The sequence below is a fragment of the Macrobrachium nipponense genome, chromosome 41, assembly GCF_015104395.2.
Source record: "Macrobrachium nipponense isolate FS-2020 chromosome 41, ASM1510439v2, whole genome shotgun sequence".
In the NCBI taxonomy this organism is placed as follows: domain Eukaryota; kingdom Metazoa; phylum Arthropoda; class Malacostraca; order Decapoda; family Palaemonidae; genus Macrobrachium; species Macrobrachium nipponense.
Genome location: NC_061102.1, coordinates 49,605,441 through 49,622,799, shown reverse-complemented (window position 1 = coordinate 49,622,799; position 17,359 = coordinate 49,605,441). Strand labels below are relative to the sequence as shown.

At 35.0% G+C, this 17,359-nt stretch overlaps 1 protein-coding gene and 1 long non-coding RNA gene across 17 annotated transcripts in view; one reads left to right on the top strand and one right to left on the bottom strand.

The window, feature by feature from the left end:
- Positions 1 to 338, top strand: part of LOC135212756 (uncharacterized) — an 819,431-nt gene extending 819,093 nt beyond the window's left edge. For both annotated transcript variants that reach the window (XR_010313982.1, XR_010313981.1), the window contains one exon: positions 165 to 338. This is a non-coding gene — a long non-coding RNA (uncharacterized LOC135212756). The remainder of the gene's footprint in view (positions 1 to 164) is intronic.
- The window catches only part of LOC135212752 (early endosome antigen 1-like), a 278,033-nt gene that overhangs the window by 2,449 nt on the left and 258,225 nt on the right, over positions 1 to 17,359 (bottom strand). For 8 of the 15 annotated variants that reach the window (XM_064246495.1, XM_064246485.1, XM_064246497.1 and 5 more), the window contains 6 exons: positions 16,496 to 16,693; positions 11,898 to 11,930; positions 11,404 to 11,528; positions 8,920 to 9,085; positions 6,368 to 6,457; positions 5,630 to 5,715 (listed from right to left, as the gene is read on the bottom strand). In XM_064246495.1, the coding sequence (XP_064102565.1) occupies positions 5,638 to 5,715; positions 6,368 to 6,457; positions 8,920 to 9,085; positions 11,404 to 11,528; positions 11,898 to 11,930; positions 16,496 to 16,693 (690 nt within the window). In that variant the 3' untranslated portion in view covers positions 5,630 to 5,637. Of the gene's footprint in view, positions 1 to 3,506; positions 3,587 to 5,612; positions 5,716 to 6,367; positions 6,458 to 8,919; positions 9,086 to 11,403; positions 11,529 to 11,897; positions 11,931 to 16,495; positions 16,694 to 17,359 lie in introns of all 15 variants that reach the window. The other 7 variants (XR_010313979.1, XR_010313978.1, XM_064246486.1 and 4 more) reach the window with 7 other exon arrangements.

The window sequence follows — 17,359 nt, the reverse complement described above, 5'->3', positions numbered from 1 at the left end:
TGAATGCATTAAAACTGCATTTACATTTAGATAAGCAATGCAATAGTTAGGATTTCTGTAGCAACCTAGCTTGACTTTTTAAACTATTTGGTGTTAATTTTTTCTAAAATACCTAATTTCTAAGTATAAACCACTGCCTTCTATTTAAAAACTTTGTGCTCTAGTTCAAAACAGTACACATTACATGCTTGGAAAACATGACCCTACTATCAAAGAGGATGGAAGATTCCCTGAGATGGAGTAACAAACACACTTCTCTCATGCACCAAGCTCAGTAACAACCTTTGTCTGGAACTGATGCATTTCTACCCAATGGAAGGAAGAAAAGGAAAACTTCTACATAAGGTAAATTGCACATACTGTTAACTCATTTTTAAAGTACATTTTGTATATTTCCTAGGTATACAAACCATAGCCTTTTATAATACAAGTATCCTCCAGCAAAAACTGGATCACTTGTTGAATCTGATAAGAAACTGATTATAAGGAAGGTTACCTTGGGGGATTCCCCACACTAACCTACCACAATCCTTGCCACTTTTCTTTCAGCTGCAGGGAGGGATGTTTAAGATGGGTTTAAATGTGTAACAGGCTCTGGTTGGTTAACATTGGAAAAAATTTATGCTTCAATGGGAATACAAACCAGTGCCACTTGTTTCTACATGAATACAAACCACTGTTGCTTACAACGAGAGACCCATCCATCAAGTGGAAGGTCCTGTTAAATGCCATCCAGAAAGGTCATGCTCTGGTTGTGTATGATATCAGGGGATGTCATGACTCCTTTCAAATACAGAAGTGTAATCAAGTAGGGGAGAAACATCCAAGAGCAATGAAATCCTTTGTAAAGGAGTTCAGGATGGATGGCATCTGCTACTAGTCAAACCCCAATACTGGTTTAACAAATGCCTATGCCCTCCCCTCCCTTGTTAAAAGGGAGAGTGGGAGGGAATATATCTTGTAAATTATATAAACATTGTGTGCTTGAAGGGAAGATACCCATATCTAGCCTGTCACAGCTTACAGTTCAGCCTCTGTTTTCATCCCTGAGGTGAGATACTAATGTATCGTGGCAGGGTTGGGTGTTACACAATGTAAAGAATAAATACTGTAGGTGACTAGAAAATATCCCAGGGCTGGTGTTAATGTCCCTCTGGTTGAATGAGGTAAGGGATGCCTACAACCTAGACACTTCCCTCAATGCCCAGAAGCACTGCATTGTTCATACAAAAGGGATCAGTTGGTTTTATGCCCTGATTATGTATCCTTAACAAATACGGTGGGTGACATCTTCCTCTGAGAGGTGGTAAACTCATCAGGTACCTTACAAAGCCAGAGAAGGAAGGGTGTTCTGGGCACCTCTTCCTATGGTAGCCTAAGGTAAAGAACAGGAGCCAGAACTACTCCAAAGTAAGACCCCATGTCTGCCGTGAATCACCATACAGCTTGAAATGAGCCATAGGAGTATTCAAAGCACAACCACCAATCAAAGTCTCAAAGGAAGGAGAGAGAGAGAGAGAGAGAGAGGAGAGAGAGAGAGAGAGAGAGAGAGAGAGAGAGAGAGAGAGAGAGAGAGAGAGAGCGCTTTGCCCTAGAACTAGTAATGAACATGCTTGGCCTAGGTTGCAAAGGATAGGGTACCTCCCATTTGAGAGAACAATGCTTTTGACAGGGAAAATATGAGCCCTGTACAACTGTTGATAACTCCTCAAAGAGGGGAAATTTAAGGCCTTCAGACATAGACTTGCTTATGGCCAAGCGCAAGCCACGCTGCAGTCTGACTGGTGAAAGTCACAGTAAGAGTGAATGAGGAGTCCATGGCCTGTTAAACTAGCACTTTGAGTAAACGGAAAACTCTGTTCACAAAAGGCAACAGCACTGTGTGCTGCTCAACTATTGACCACAAGGAGTATCCAGGGTCAACAGAGAACGTGATCACTTAACAAGGAAAAATAGCTTAAGCAGCAGAAAGTATAGAATCCAGATAGTTCCAAGGGTAATGGAATATAACTGCCATAATTATCCCCCAGGGAATGGTATGGGAAAACAAAATACTGTCAAGTTCTGTTCAGCATAGAATCTATGAAATTAAGTCCCCAGCTCATGATGAAGGATGGTCCAATATATATAAATATTATATATGAAGGGTGATAGTTGGATCCCCTCCCCCTTGTAGGAACAAATACTGAGTCGGAAGAATAAAAGGTGTATAATTGGTCACCCCACCCCCCTGTGGAGAATTTCATCCACTACATTAGCAAGATTTTCCATTCTTTCATTTTATGCTGCTTTCTTAAAAAGAAAAATAATATTAAGAGATTGGACAAAAGGGTGATGGTTTCTCACTTTGCAAATCCATCTTACATAGAAATATATAAATGACCTTTATATACGTATATATGAATGACTTTTATATATAAAAGCACAAAAATAAAGCCTAAATTATAATACCACTAATAACCCTAAAAAGACCCAAGGAATCTTAATGTTGTAAACCGTAATTTTAATAAATAGAAAAGGCCTAGTAATCCTTCACGAATGTCTGCCACTTTGGCAGAGGTTTTATGATTCTTCCAACAACAAATTACTCTGACTAGAATTCCTATACACCGTATTAATGTTGCTAAGATACTGTCCCTGTCACTAAGAAATCATGTTAAAAAATAAATTATTAGACATGGCAGTAGTATATAGAGTATGGGATGCAATTACTAATATAAATTAAAAACAGATGCAAAATTGAAGAATTGCGTTTAAAAATATAGGAAAGTATTCAAACATTTCAGTACAGAATGTCAAAATTTTGACCTATCCGAAAACTTAATAAAACTTTTGCAAGAAAATTCTGTGATGAAAACTGCTTAAATTATAACACAGTGCAAGCACATCACACACACATAAGGTACAGCTTTTGTTACAGTCCATGATGATTATTTAATGCAAATGTCAACTGCACAACTAATCAAAGCAAAAATCAAGAAAAAAGGCAAGTAATGACCATATGACCAATAGCTTAGGCGAGATGAAGAACAGGTTTCCTACCTGCTGCACTTTACATGGATTAAATCATTAAAACAATAGCCTTAACTTACACCTGACAGAGCCAAGATACCTGTTAAAATTATAATTGTCAAAATTATCAATGGATAACAACAGAGAATACCATACCTCAGTTAAGAGATTTCCTCTTAAATGTTATAAAATCTCATGTAAATTTAACAGGTATGATGATGTTACCAAATGTAAGCTACAGGTTTGTAAAATGCCAAAAGGCACAGAATAGAACAGTAATTGGCAGTTAAAATTTACTGCAGCACACTTTACTTTTCATACCCTTTTACAACAACTGGGGTTCCAGCGCTTTCTTCCCCACTAAAAGCTAACCACTAACATACTTCATCCTCCCAAGACAAGACTGAGAAAGCTGCAACTGTTGACAACTTCAATTACAGCGCACACACCACACAAATAAGTCACCAACACCCAACACCAAATATGTAATTCACCACTGATTGGAAACTATCCAGCATACTTAGTTATGCCCATCGTCTTTACAGCTGTTCCCATGTCCTCAAGAGGTAGGTTACTTATATCATGGTACAGTACATGAAAAGCAATTAAGTTATTAGATAACAGAAAGTATATGAACAGTTAAGTTCTTACATGACTTAAAAGTTTCTTTGCCCAGGTTAAGTCCCTTTCTCCAAGCTACCTTTCTATACCTATCATGCATGCACCCTTGGAGGCAACATGTTGGAAGAAGAAACAGTCCTTCAACAGTTAGTGTATGAGAGATTGCTTAAGGGTTATACAAAAAAAAAATTCTAATTAAAGCATATGTTTGGCTGAAATGATGTTATAAAATTAAATTACAATTAGTTTAAATTCTAGTATCTTTTACATACAACACAAACTTTTCCAGTTGACAAGAAGTTCTTAAAAGAGCATCAATTGGCAGTGGAAGTACACCCAGTATAACTTCCCAGTTTGTTAATGTTGTGTTATACAGTAAACAAGCCGATCTATAATTTCATCCTCTGGCAATACAGTGGACCCCCCGTATTCGCATTCTCCGGATTCACGGATTTTTCTCGGGAACGTTTCCCAGCATTATTCGCGGAAAATTCGCGCTTTCGCGGTATTTTCCTATGAGAAATATCCACAAATTCCTGGGTTTTTTTTATCAATTTCATCATAAAATGCACTTTTTTGTGATAAAACTATTAAAAAAACAAGGTATGAAAATTTTTAGTGGGTTTTTCTTGAGTTTTAACTAACAAAAAATGCTGTTTTTAGCGTTTTTATAGGGGTTCCAAACATTCGCGGGTTCTAACTATTTACGGAAGGGGGGGGGGGGGGGGGTCTGGTACGCATCCCCCGCGAATACAGGGGGACCACTGTAAAATAAATTTTTGTTACAATAATGCTTCAAGTCAAAATATCTTGGTTTGCTTTGGTATAGTAAAAGTTGATTTGCACTAGTATTTAAAACTAATATTAAAATAATAAATAAAGTGAAGTACGTCCATATACGAATTATCAAATAATAACCTGTATACGCCAAGTTCCATGACTGCAACCAGTAATACGTTTAGGCAAATGGTCCAAGTCTAGTAATCTGTTCTTAGTAGAATCACATTCCACATTTGTTCTTAAAAATGAACAGTATCTCTTATGCAACATGCAAGATTAAAAATTGAAATGAGAGAAAACAAGAGATGGATGGTAGGTGTGCAGGATACAGGTTTAAAAAACTAGTGAGGGCAAAAGAAACTTGATTCCACTAAAGATAATACCAAGATACATTTGATAAGAAGGAGAAAATCTCTGATATCAACTTGCAACAATTCTGCCATTAATCAAATAATGTCATCAATAAGTGAATTATTTTTATAAGAGAAATCAACATAAATATGGTTAAAACTGGATTACTAGTCTATACATGTTTCCATTAAACTAATAAAACTAGTGTAAAATGCAATTACAATTAAAACATGCTTGTTAGGTATTATTTCAAGAAAGAAAAAGGATGAAGTACTATGTAAAATCAATGACTAATATTTTGGTTTAGAGAGAAACAAGTTCAATCATACTAGTATACATATGATTTTGTTCATGTGTCACCTATCAAGTAAACAGATTGTTCCATGAAAACAAAACTTGAAATATACCATAAAATATCAATTTTACAAGAAATTGAAAAATAAAGCACTGTACAACAAACTAAGAGCATGCATGTATATCTACAAAAAATTTATAAGAACATAAACTATGTGTATACCAATTACATATTTCATGTGAAATGTTACTCTGAACATAACTGTGTTTTTATGTAAATTTTAAAATTCAAACGAAGGTTAACAGTGCAGATGAGATGCACAAGACATTGATTATGCTTTGAAGTAAGGTACGTACTGGTAATTCTTTAAGCGATCTCTAACAATGCTTGATATCAACAAAATATATTTGGGAAATTTAAAGAATAATCCTATTAATTCAGTTACTTGATGGTATTGCATAAAGATCTAATTATGTTATAGTAATATAAATAGTACTAGTTAGTGGGTTACCAAAACTTGTTAGTTTCCTCTAAAAAACTTAAGAACTCTCACACCACACAATATCTTGCCTGGTGACTTAAAGGATCTTGGAACCATCTGATTTCTGTTGTTTTATAAGTTCTGAGTGGACTGAACCATTCATTGCTCCTTGTTGCTGATGATGAATAATCAATACCTTAGGTTAAATTCCCGCAGAGCTTATATCACAATGTCTTTCTAAACATGTTTACTAAAATTAAATTAATTTCTTTGTTGATAGTTCAACAAACACGACTTAAATACATTAACAATAGTTTTTAGATAATTTTGTCTTAAAGAGACATGAAGCTACATATGATCATACAACTGGTTTTACTGCAAGCTAAATTTTTTACGTACGATCATACATAAACATTCTTGTTTTACTGCACAAATCTAAGTTCCTTCAGTTACTAAGTCTAAATAAAAAGTTGCAAAATTAGCACTCTTGAAGTTCTGAGCTCCAACATCACAATTTTTGAAAGTAAATTGTATTTTTCCGAACTATACAAACCTGAGGTCCTTTACATAAGGAATTACTAACTTATGTAAAGGACCGATAGTTTGTATAACGTGTAGGAACAATTTCAATTTGAGAATTATACAAGTTAACCTTTTTGGCAAATCTGTTATTACTGTTTAAAATTGTCAGGCTCAGATGTACAATACTGAAATGATAGGGGATTCCCTTTACTGTTGACTTCAGTTGTCCTACATAAACTAGCTTCCCTTCCTACTTGTCCAGCTAAAATAGTCTTCATACCATGGATCTTTAGACTACTACTTACCAAACTCTGCCGTTGCTCTTCATGCTCCAAAATTTCTTGTTGCTGATGACTGTCAAACTTTACCACAGCGCACAACACTTTACTTAGTGTCTGTAAGTAAGTAAAAAAAAAAAAAAAAACTTACCATCAAATAGACTACATTTTCCATCCACAGCAATCCTTATTTTTAATAAAATATTTTGTAATAATCAATTATTAATGCAAGGAGTAATATCAACAAAAGTCAAGTAAAATAATATTTATACAAGTTCACAATCCTTTAGTGAAACCCTTGAAGCCAGCTGTTTTGGTTTTCAGATTTTTTTTAAAGATTTCAACACTGAGGCTTGTTCTCCCAGTGAGCTCTGGGGCAAAAGTCATTTTTGGTAGATAATTATACCACGCTAGGCATAAGATGCCTGTCTTAGTTTCAGTTGATTCCACTGATAATGCAAAATACACCTAAGTTAAAGAATTTGACCATAAGCAAACATTTGCTTATTAAAAACAAGCTACATCTCCACAGTGATAAATAAAGTGAATTTTTATTCATCCTTCACAAAATGGAGAACAAAGTATTAAAAAAGTTAACCTCTAACTTTGTTGGAGGTAGCGACTGATAAAAACAAAAAAATCAGGCTGCAACACATTTTGAATAAGCAAAAACAATGTCCAGAACTGATGAAATCACTCCTTTACTTAGTAAATTTAAAGCTTGTTGAATTCTTAAATAAAGATAAGCTACTTTTTAATCCAGCTATGGTAATTCACACACAACTGCCCCCCCCCAAAAAAAAAAAAAAATAAATAAATAAAAAAAAAGGTCTCTTAGGTTTCATTTGGCACCAAGGGGTAATTATTATGTTGATAAAAAAAATGGAATCGGCTGATAATTTTTAAAATTTAAACATTACCTGAATGCATATGATGCATGTTTACAATGTTCATATTAAATACAATAATAGATAAACTATAGCTAGATAGATTGCATGTGTTATTTGACTTTTGCAAATTGATAATGTTGGTACAAGCTAATAACCTAGCCTTGGCCAACAGTTTAACAGTTAATACACACACCCACCCCTTTTGTACAGTATCTTGTTTACAGTGTGACACCCTAAAATTTGGTTACAAATTCTGTTGTGGAACGTTGCATGATATGAAAGTTTATAAGATGAACCCATGAATTTTCACACTAAGTGGAACCATGAACAGCAATGCATTAGATGCCCTACACTTCACAAAAAAAAATTTGCTTTAAGGGGCAAGCCAACCTCCGAATTTCAAGGAACTATCGAATTTTAGTTATTAACAGTTTTCAACTGTTTTATGTCTAAACACATCCTGAAGTGATAATGCTAAACCAATTTTTTAGATTGGTTTATAGATAATTTTGCTCATCGCTTGTATGACACAACCACAAATTGTGAAAAAGACGTAAAACTGTCTGTATGAATAATTCAGGATAGGTACATGTGAGTTATGGACTGTTTTCAACAGTTTTAAATATAAATAAATGAACATGTATCTAGAAATGATATTGCTAAAAATGAATGTTTAGTTAGGTTCATGGACAACTTTGTTCATCAATTTTGTGGCACTATGAAGGAAAAATTGTCAAAAAAAAGCATGGAAAATGAGTGTGAAAAAACAAACCACTCAAAAATAAGTGTTTCCCAATAAAATATCCAATTTTCTTAATGTTAGTGTCATAGAGAAATTGGCTTATAACGGTATAGGAATAACTGGCTTCAGGAAAGCAGATATTCCTGATTGTTTCTTGTTTTTGAGTCCATAAGTATTTTTCTGCTGTTTCCTGCTTCGATCTCCAAGAATACTGAAGCATGACTTGTGTTTGTATATTCAGTATTATCTGTAGAATAAGTTTTAAAACCTTGAAGGAAACAACCTTTTATCAGGTAGAAAGTCATTTACTTTATAATGGGGCCTAATGGTGCTGGGGCTCCGCATAAATTCAAATTTTATGTAATAGTATATAGATCAAGAGAAAGCACAGATCTATTCATCTGATTATATTGCAAATTTCAGGGCACATTTCTTATATGACAAAAATCAGCTTTCTAACTATCATGTTTCAGAGTTATTACAAAATTAGCAACATATGGAATTGTTTTCTCTGGCTGTTTTCTCAAAACTTAATTTTTTCAAAAATAAATGTTTCAATCTCCAAGATGACTGAACCAACAAAATTCAATGAAACTTGTACAACTTATATAATAACTATGAACTTAGAGGTCGAATATCTTTGTTTGTCCCCTGCATTTTTTTGGTATTAACTGTATATAGTGGTTAAAATTTCAGTCTAGTCCTTCAATCAAAAGGTAGAATAAAGCACTTACTTTATAATGGGGCCTTATGGTGTCAGCACACCCCTTGAAATCTTTTTGACTTTTGAATTTCACATAAGGGATTGTAAACCTGTACTGCATAAAAGCAGAAAAAATACATTCTGCTATAATTAATAAAATTTAATATTTTCTAAAATTTTCAAGGTGGTGAGGACCAACTTTCAAATTGCTTACTGCAAATAGATAAAAATTTACTTCACCTACCTGTGTCTCTTTTCCCAGCATATATTGATAAAGAATGTTCTTCAGGTACTCGAATTCTGCGGCTTCCTCCAATGACACCCCCAGTCTCATCCCACTGCCTCCACCACCTCCACCTCTTGATCTTCGTTTGAGCTCAAGTAAGGCTTTGAGCTCTCCTATTTCTTTGCTGTATGGATTGAAAGTTATTAGTTCACTGATGTTTCTTACATTTCATATTTTAAGCATGTGGTGGCTCCTACAGAACAGGTAACTAATTAGTATCTCTAAGGCAATAAAAGAAATGTGGCATAGTGCTTATAAATTATTCTGGATCTAGTCTCTCTCTCTAAATGCATTTCAATATTGATCTTCTCTCATTGATCCAAAAGTTAACTGCAGTTCAATTGTAACTGGTGAATAGATGAAAAACATTATGAAGACTAAGATGCATCTCATTATTTCAAGTAAATGGACTACCATGACTTTCTGTAGATCACTCAATGTCAAGCTTAGAATCGGGCACAAGACTGGGATACAGCAACCATGACTATGCTTATGTTCATGTATATGTACTCTGTATAGGAAAGGCAGTGTTTATCATAACAACCCCAGTAATCTCATTCTTGTCCCAAATGTCCCCAGGAACAGCAACTATTTGTCTGTCAGGCAAAAGAAGGTTGTTCATCATTAAGTGTGCATTCTGAACCCTGAAAGTTTTTGTCTTTAGTTTTATACCTTCATTCTCCAGGTATTTGTTTTGCAAAGGATCACTGTTCATCTCTTGTACTGATTTACTTTCCAATCTTTCTCATATGAAATAATTTGTTTCAGCCATTTTTCACTCTTGTCATAAATTAGGGAATTCTAGTAGCCTGAGAGATGGATACAAGTGTGGTGGCATTTGGAAAGTGGGTTTGTGTGATTGAATTTTTGTTTTTCCATTGTGGTTTTTTTTTGTTTTTGTGGGTTTTTGCTGTGAATGTCTGATGTAAAATTATGTTTGTTTTTTTATATTTTTTTACGTGTGGTTTGCTTAAGAATGTTAGGGTTGAGTGAGTGGCTCCCCTTTGCCTGATCTGTGGTATGTTTCATCTGGTTAGGATCCTTCCCCTATCAGAAGCAACAATGGGGAGACAGGAACTGCAGTGGAAATAAAAGTCTGTCGAACAGCTGATGAGACCAAATTCATTTTCACTTCCATTCCAAGTTTTACACAGCACTTACTTAAGACATTGTCTGTCCCAAATGGGATGGGGATCAGAGGAGGTGGTAAATATATATAAGCTGACTATAGCAGAAATGGGATTTGATTTTTGTTTGAATGAGTGAAGTGCTTTTGTGCAGAAAAAATTGCATTGAGAGTTTCTTAAGTAATTTCTACCCTCAGCTTGGATGTCATAGCTAAACTAACTCTGTGATGATTCCCAAATTATATGCTAACTTTGCTGATTTGTTGATAATATTTTGATTATTGGCAGTATCAAGTTAGGCAAAGTTAAGTATAGGAAGATGGTTTTGATAAACTGTAGATGTGAGTAGAAAATGAGTTAGGTTAAGTATTGACGATAATTGGTAAATTGTAAAAAATTTCAATTAAATTAGGATTAGGTTCTGTTTGAGGGTCTTCGGACCACTGTAATATTAAAGTTATTCTAACACTGAATATTGAAGGTTATTAAAGTAGGAATAGTTGCTATGTGAGTTTTCTTATTAACCTCTAAATTTGCTCTCTGACATCTCATCTCCAATAATGTATTGAAAAAGCATTTCAGCCATTTGCAATGGGTGGTTGTAAACAAAAGCATAGCGCCGCCTGTTGTTTATTTATGGTAAACTTCAAAGTCCATACTCTTATTTCAGTTTACTCTCACATTATTGTATTTCATGCACAGAATGGCACAGAATCATACATTTTCCGAGCAAAATCACTTAAAAATATCTTTCAATAAATGTATGATGAAACATACTAAAAAAATTTTTTTTTCCACAAAATATCCTTGTAAAAAAGTGGGGACTTATACAAGGGTGCATCTTATACATGGACTTGCTTCCACCCTTAACAAGCAATGAATGACAAAAGGAGTAACATTACTAAAATTTATAGTAGGAGATATGCCCTTAGGTGATGCGTCCCCAGGCATCACCTAAGGGCATCTCCTACTACATGTACTATATTTCACTAATGTTACTCCTTCTGTCATTCACTGCTTGATAAGGGTGGAAGCAAGTCCACAGAGAAATAAAATAAAAAAAAAAATATATTATACATATAATTATATAGATATATATCTATATATATATATATAGATATAGATATATAATATATATATATTAATATATATATATATAATATATAAATATATATATGTATACACTACACATACATTTGCAAAGAAGATGCGCAAATAGAAGTATTTTAAAGTACCTCATGGTTGTCATGGATGTTATCTTCAAAATTGTACTTGTGGAATAGTTCATATTATTGCTCTTACAAGTTTCCCTTACCTGTGATTTAACTTTACTTCTTCCAGTTCTTTACGCTGGGCTGCCACTTGTTCTTTAAGCAGTTCAACAGAGTCTGTTCCACTGCGGAAAGCTGCTGCAGCTACTTTGGTGAGTCTCTCTAGCTCCTGCAACCAACATCACACTTGGTATTAAAAGGATAAAACTCTAGACAATGTTATACAGAATTACGTTAGTGCAATGAATATATACATAGTATATATGTATATTGAGTTGGATAATATTTTGCACATTTAGAAAGTACTGCAGTAATATTATGGTGCCTATGGTTTTTGAAAGGTATATAATACAATAACATTTAAAAAATCTTTTTGGTTATTTTAGACAGAGTAATAAAAAAAACTCAGAATAATACTACTGCTTTATTTTTTAAGAATGTTTGATGTAATTGGATATCACAAATTAATCACAAAACCTCAACTTACCTACTTAAAAAAAGTTAAACATAAAAATGTTACACACATAACAAACTCTACCTGGGTATTTTCAGGGGACTCTGATGCATCAATCTAGAAGACAACAAAAAAAATCAAAATGAAAAGTTGGTGACAATTTTCATAAAAAACAACAATAAACTAAAATTCAGGTTAATTTTAAAAATGAAAATCTTAACAAAAGTAGGGTAAATTAATACAGTACATGCTGTTACTTTAAGTGGAAACACAAAAAAAGTTTCATTTCCAAATAAACCACAGTAATGGTCAGCTAGCTATCAAACAAGGAGATAAAGAAAAAGTCTGCAAGAAATATTAACTGGGGCACATCAAATTATCAGACTGTAATGGGTAAATTTCAAGACTTGAGAATAGTACTGCACAATTAAAATAAGCTATTCATATCTTCAAGTACAATTCATTAGCTCTCATAACATCCCAAATACACTGTATATGAAAAAGATTTTTTTTAAACTGGATTACTCTTTTATTAATTAACAACATTTTCCTACTCTTTCCAGGAAAAGTTCACTGTTTCTACAGTGAAAAAAATTACACCTAATGGTATGTATATATATAGAACTAATGCTCCATTGAATTTATATAACCTTCAAAGCTGTGCTAAAATATATCTTTTGCTGTCATAAATACATCATTAAAGTAGCTTATACATATAGTCCAAAAATTTGCATCTACCAATTCCTTTTGTACTTTCTATTGAATATCATTATCAGAGTTTTGCTGCAAGCAATGAAAGTAGGTGATAAGCTACAAACTAAGTACGTAGTACATAAAACCACAAAAATCAAGCAATCTTGAAATTATTACTTTATGTCACCACTGACAAAGCATTGTGGTAGTTTATGATATTCTCAATGTGGAATTTACTACAGTTACTGTACGTACAAGTAAAAGGGTTGAGTCGAGTACGGTGCACGTCTGAATTGCACACAGTCACAACGTGCATCTCTGCTTCTGCTACAGTACAGTTATCTTCATTATACAGTCGGCGCAAAAAAAAAGCGAACGACTCCCTATATATTACTGTAATAAGCGTTCGGACTTTTCTTGCGATTTCCGCCCGAGAAGTATATATTTTCCCCAATTTATCGTTCGTCTGGCAGCCTCTATTGTCTCGCTGTTCGGTACCATGAGTTACTAATGCACTTCAGTGATACTCAAGCTGTCCCAAAGGTCGAATGTTATTGTATGCGCTCCTGCCCCATTCACGCTTTCGTCACCGCTACATTTGGCGCTCTTGCGCGCTAGCTAATGAATTATGGCTAAAACTTCCTTATCCTTGGTTAAGAAAGCAGAAATTGTGACCCTATGGAAAACTGGCAAGTCAATGTCAGCTATTGCAAGAGAGCTGGGAATCTCTAAAAGCACCGTCTCATTGTGGTGCAACCGCTCCAAGACAGGAGACCTTGATTCATCACTGAAGCGGAAGAAAGGCTCAGGGAGGCCACGAAAAACTACAAAAAGAACGGATAACATTTTAAAAAGGATTGTTATGGAACATCCGTCAATGCCAGCCAAAATTTTGAAGTCTCAAAACCCTGATCTGCTTAGGAACGTATCTGAACGGACTGTGCAACATCGATTGCAGAAAGACCTTGGTCTCCCATGTCGTGTTGCAGCAAAGAAGCCACTCCTCACTAAGCCTATGAAAAAAAAAGGATGGCTTTTTGCAGAAAATATTTGAAGTGGACTGAAAAGGATTGGGAAAGGGTAGTTTTTAGCGATGAATCTAACTTCCACATTATTCGTAGCGCTGGCAAAAAAGTAAGGAGGCCCCAAGGATCTAACCGCTATGCATCAAAATACACAGTCAAGACTGTGAAACATCCAGCTTATGTGATGGTATGGGGATGTTTCAGCGGATATGAGGGTAGTGGGGGATTATATTTTCTCCCAGAGAGCACGACAATGAATGGAGAGATTTATGAAAATGTCTTAGAAAATGAATTAGTCCCTTACAAGGAACTTTTGGGCATGCGTGTATTTATGCAAGATGGAGCACCTTGCCACCGATTTCACAAGGTCACAAACCTTCTTAAGGAATTTAATATTCAGAAATTGGACTGGCCAGGCAATTCACCAGATTTAAACCCAATTGAAAATTGCTGGGCATACATGAAACGGAAACTGAAGGCACTAGCAGAGCTCATTGAGTTGAGGGAAGGAAGGGGGGGTGGGGGGGAGGGGGGGGGGGGGGGGGGGAGGGGGGGGGGGGGGGGGGGGGGGGGGAGGGGGGGTGGGGGGGGGAGGGGAAAAACCGTCCCTCCCCCAAATTGAAAGGATGACATCCGTAAATTTTGGTTTGAAGACATGGATGCACAATATTTCAAAGATTTAGCACATTCAATGCCAAGAAGGTTAAAAGCTGTACTCAAAAATAATGGAGAAATGTCTAAGTATTGAAAAAAATATAAGTGAACTAAAATTTTCCCTTTTATTTTCCTTTTTTTATATCATTGCTATGATCTGTTTACAAATGTAGTGGGCGTTCGTTTTTTTTTTGCGCCGACTGTATATTGGCTATTAAACTTCATTTATTGAAAAAATATTGGTTATAAACTTAGTATATTGAAAAAATGAGGCAGGGGTTAAAGTTGATTTTACTTAAAACTAAATTTAAAAAAGGCAAAGATGAGTGGAGCTACTGGATTGGCATCTGAATTTAAGATGGTTTAATAAATTGAATATTCTCAAAAGTTCTCAGAAAAAAATCCCTTGAATAATTTACGAAATCACTTCAATCATGTAGTTGTGATGATGTAAGCATGAAAAATGCATGTAGGAAAAAAGATGAACTATATAAACAACCTCTCTTCATCCACATCTGTGCACGATTGCCTACCGTTTTACCAGCCTGGACTAAAATCCTTTCAAGTTAATCATGGCACTGATGGACAGATGACCTCATTTTATAAATATTTATTCATGATAGCTTAGCATTATACTAAGTTTGATTAGAACCCCTCTAACCATATAGGAATTGTGATGATATGGTAAGCATGAAAAATACACTGACGTCACTCACAGCTAGACAGCTAGAGGAATGATCAAACTTCACAAGCATCTATGCGTGATGACCTATCTTGTAGCAAGTTAGACTGAAATCCATTCGTAAGTAAACCAACACACTGAAAATGTGAGATGTTCCTGTTAAGGCCAGTTTATCCACAATGAAATTTGGCCCAATATGCATCCCTCCTCTTTTATCATCATCTGAACCTTGGCTAGGCAGGCCTTTGCTGCATGAAGGTTACTGATTTCTGCCACACTGTAAACCCTCCGTGTTATGAGTTTTTTGCTGACGTAATTAATTTCCTTGCATTAGACCTTATAACTGCTATACCTGGGGTAGCATCCACACAGCTGGTGATTCAGCAGGCACTTGCAGGAGCAGGCTCAAGTGCATGTTGCAAGAAGCTGAGTGAGATCACAAAGACCACTGCTTAACTAAGCTGACACCAACTCTGCTCTCACCATGCAGATTATGTATGACAATACACAGTCTGTTGTTTTCAGTACATATTTTATTTGAAGTCATAACAGGTCTACTAAATGTTTTAAATTTGAAATTAATTTTGAAAATACCAAAGGAGAGAAGTCATTCCAGTGAACTTCCATAAATTAAAGTGTGCATACGCGTATACTGCTATACTATAATATTATTATAATATACCTACTTGTGTGTATATATACAGAACCTCTATATGGTATATATAAATGTGTGTGTGTGTATGTGCCAGCATAACTGAAATGCATTGAGCAATTTCAACCAAGAGAGGTACACATATACAGGACTTACTATCTAGAAATCAGCACTGTGGGGGTATGACATCACTAGCACCGAATGGGGTGGGGGTAAGAAGGGCTTCCCTGAAAACAGGCTGGTTCTGCCCATAGACTTAGTAACTAAATAAATGTTATGAATTTATCATACTAATTTCTGTATACATATAACTTATTATCTGGCAAAGAATATGTACTGTGGGGGTAAGACATCAATGGCACCAAAGGGGTGACAGAGGAAGAGGAAGGAAGTGAGAGAGAGAGAGTAGAGGAGTGCTAGAGAGAAGAAAGAGGGAAAGAGTCAAAGAGAGAGAGAGAGGAAAAGTGTGAGAGAGAGAAAGTTTATTGGTGGTCATTCAGTTATCCCAGCCAGCTAACATATATTTATAAAATAAAGCAAGATAATGTATTCTAAGAATATATATAATTAACTACATGATAAAAATTACTCTGATAATGATACTCCGATTCATCTGACACCTAATGTGCATTAAATGTCTAAAGTCCTATGATACCTAATCTGCATTGGATCTCTAGAGTTCTAATGAGTTAACTGATGGTTGTCAGGATCCAAGATGGCTCTATGTATTTCCTATGTGCTGTGTCCAGATTTTTTTCAAATACATACATCTACATTTCATGCCATAAATATATTTGTATGTAGTACATAAAACTTTTAAAATCCCAGGATTTCAAGGGTAACTTTTTTATGAATACAAGACAATATAACACAATGACATTTCAAATGTAAATACCACTGTCACAAGTATTATTTTTCCTTAACCAATTAGTAACCATGCAAAGGGGAAATGATTTCAAATTGACAGTACACTTACTCTTCTCTCCTTATTCCAATCTTGCACAAGGTGATCTTTTTCCTCCTGGAGTTGTGTCTCTCGTTGACGGAGCATTTTTTCTGCCCGAGCCTTCCAAGTATTTTCAACCTCTTTAATGTGATTTTCATGTTGTGAGTTGAGCTGTGCTAGCTGCTCTTCATACTGTTGAATAAACTTGCCAAGTTCATCATCTTTATCCTGTTAGTCAGTTTATAATGGTGTAATCATATAAAGGTAAAAAAGGTACCATCAAATGGGTAACAACATGCAATATTGGTATAATGAGAAGGATATTGCAAATAGGAATTCATGACCCAAATGTATTATGGGCATTAAAATTGAATGACAGTAAATTCACCAATTCCAAGGGTACAAAACATTGTCCGAAGATTTTGCAGAAGGCAGAGGATTGATGGAGGAGGTCACCGGAATACGCAGGGATACCCACATGCAGTATGCCAATCCACGAATGCATGAAAAGTAAGAAAAAAAATAGTACTAGTAAATACATATTATGGTCTCATAACAATTTAAAGGTTACTGAGTAAACATTTGCTAAAGTGCTAGCATTCCTAAAACATATCTGACAGTTACCTTAATAGCGTTTAAAAATTTGAAGTGATTTCAATTTAAAAATTATTTGTCCGTTTACACTGAGTAGTTTATATTAACTACAAAGTATAGTGATGTACAGTTTAATACACAATTTCAAAAATTAAACTGATTTGTTAATATATAAACCCACTATACTCCATAACACCCCTTTGTGCATCTGCCCAATCCTCCAAACACTCAGCAGAAATAAAAATCCACTCAGTTCCACCTAACAGGGTCTGGAATTATTGCAAGAAAAAGAGGCTGTAC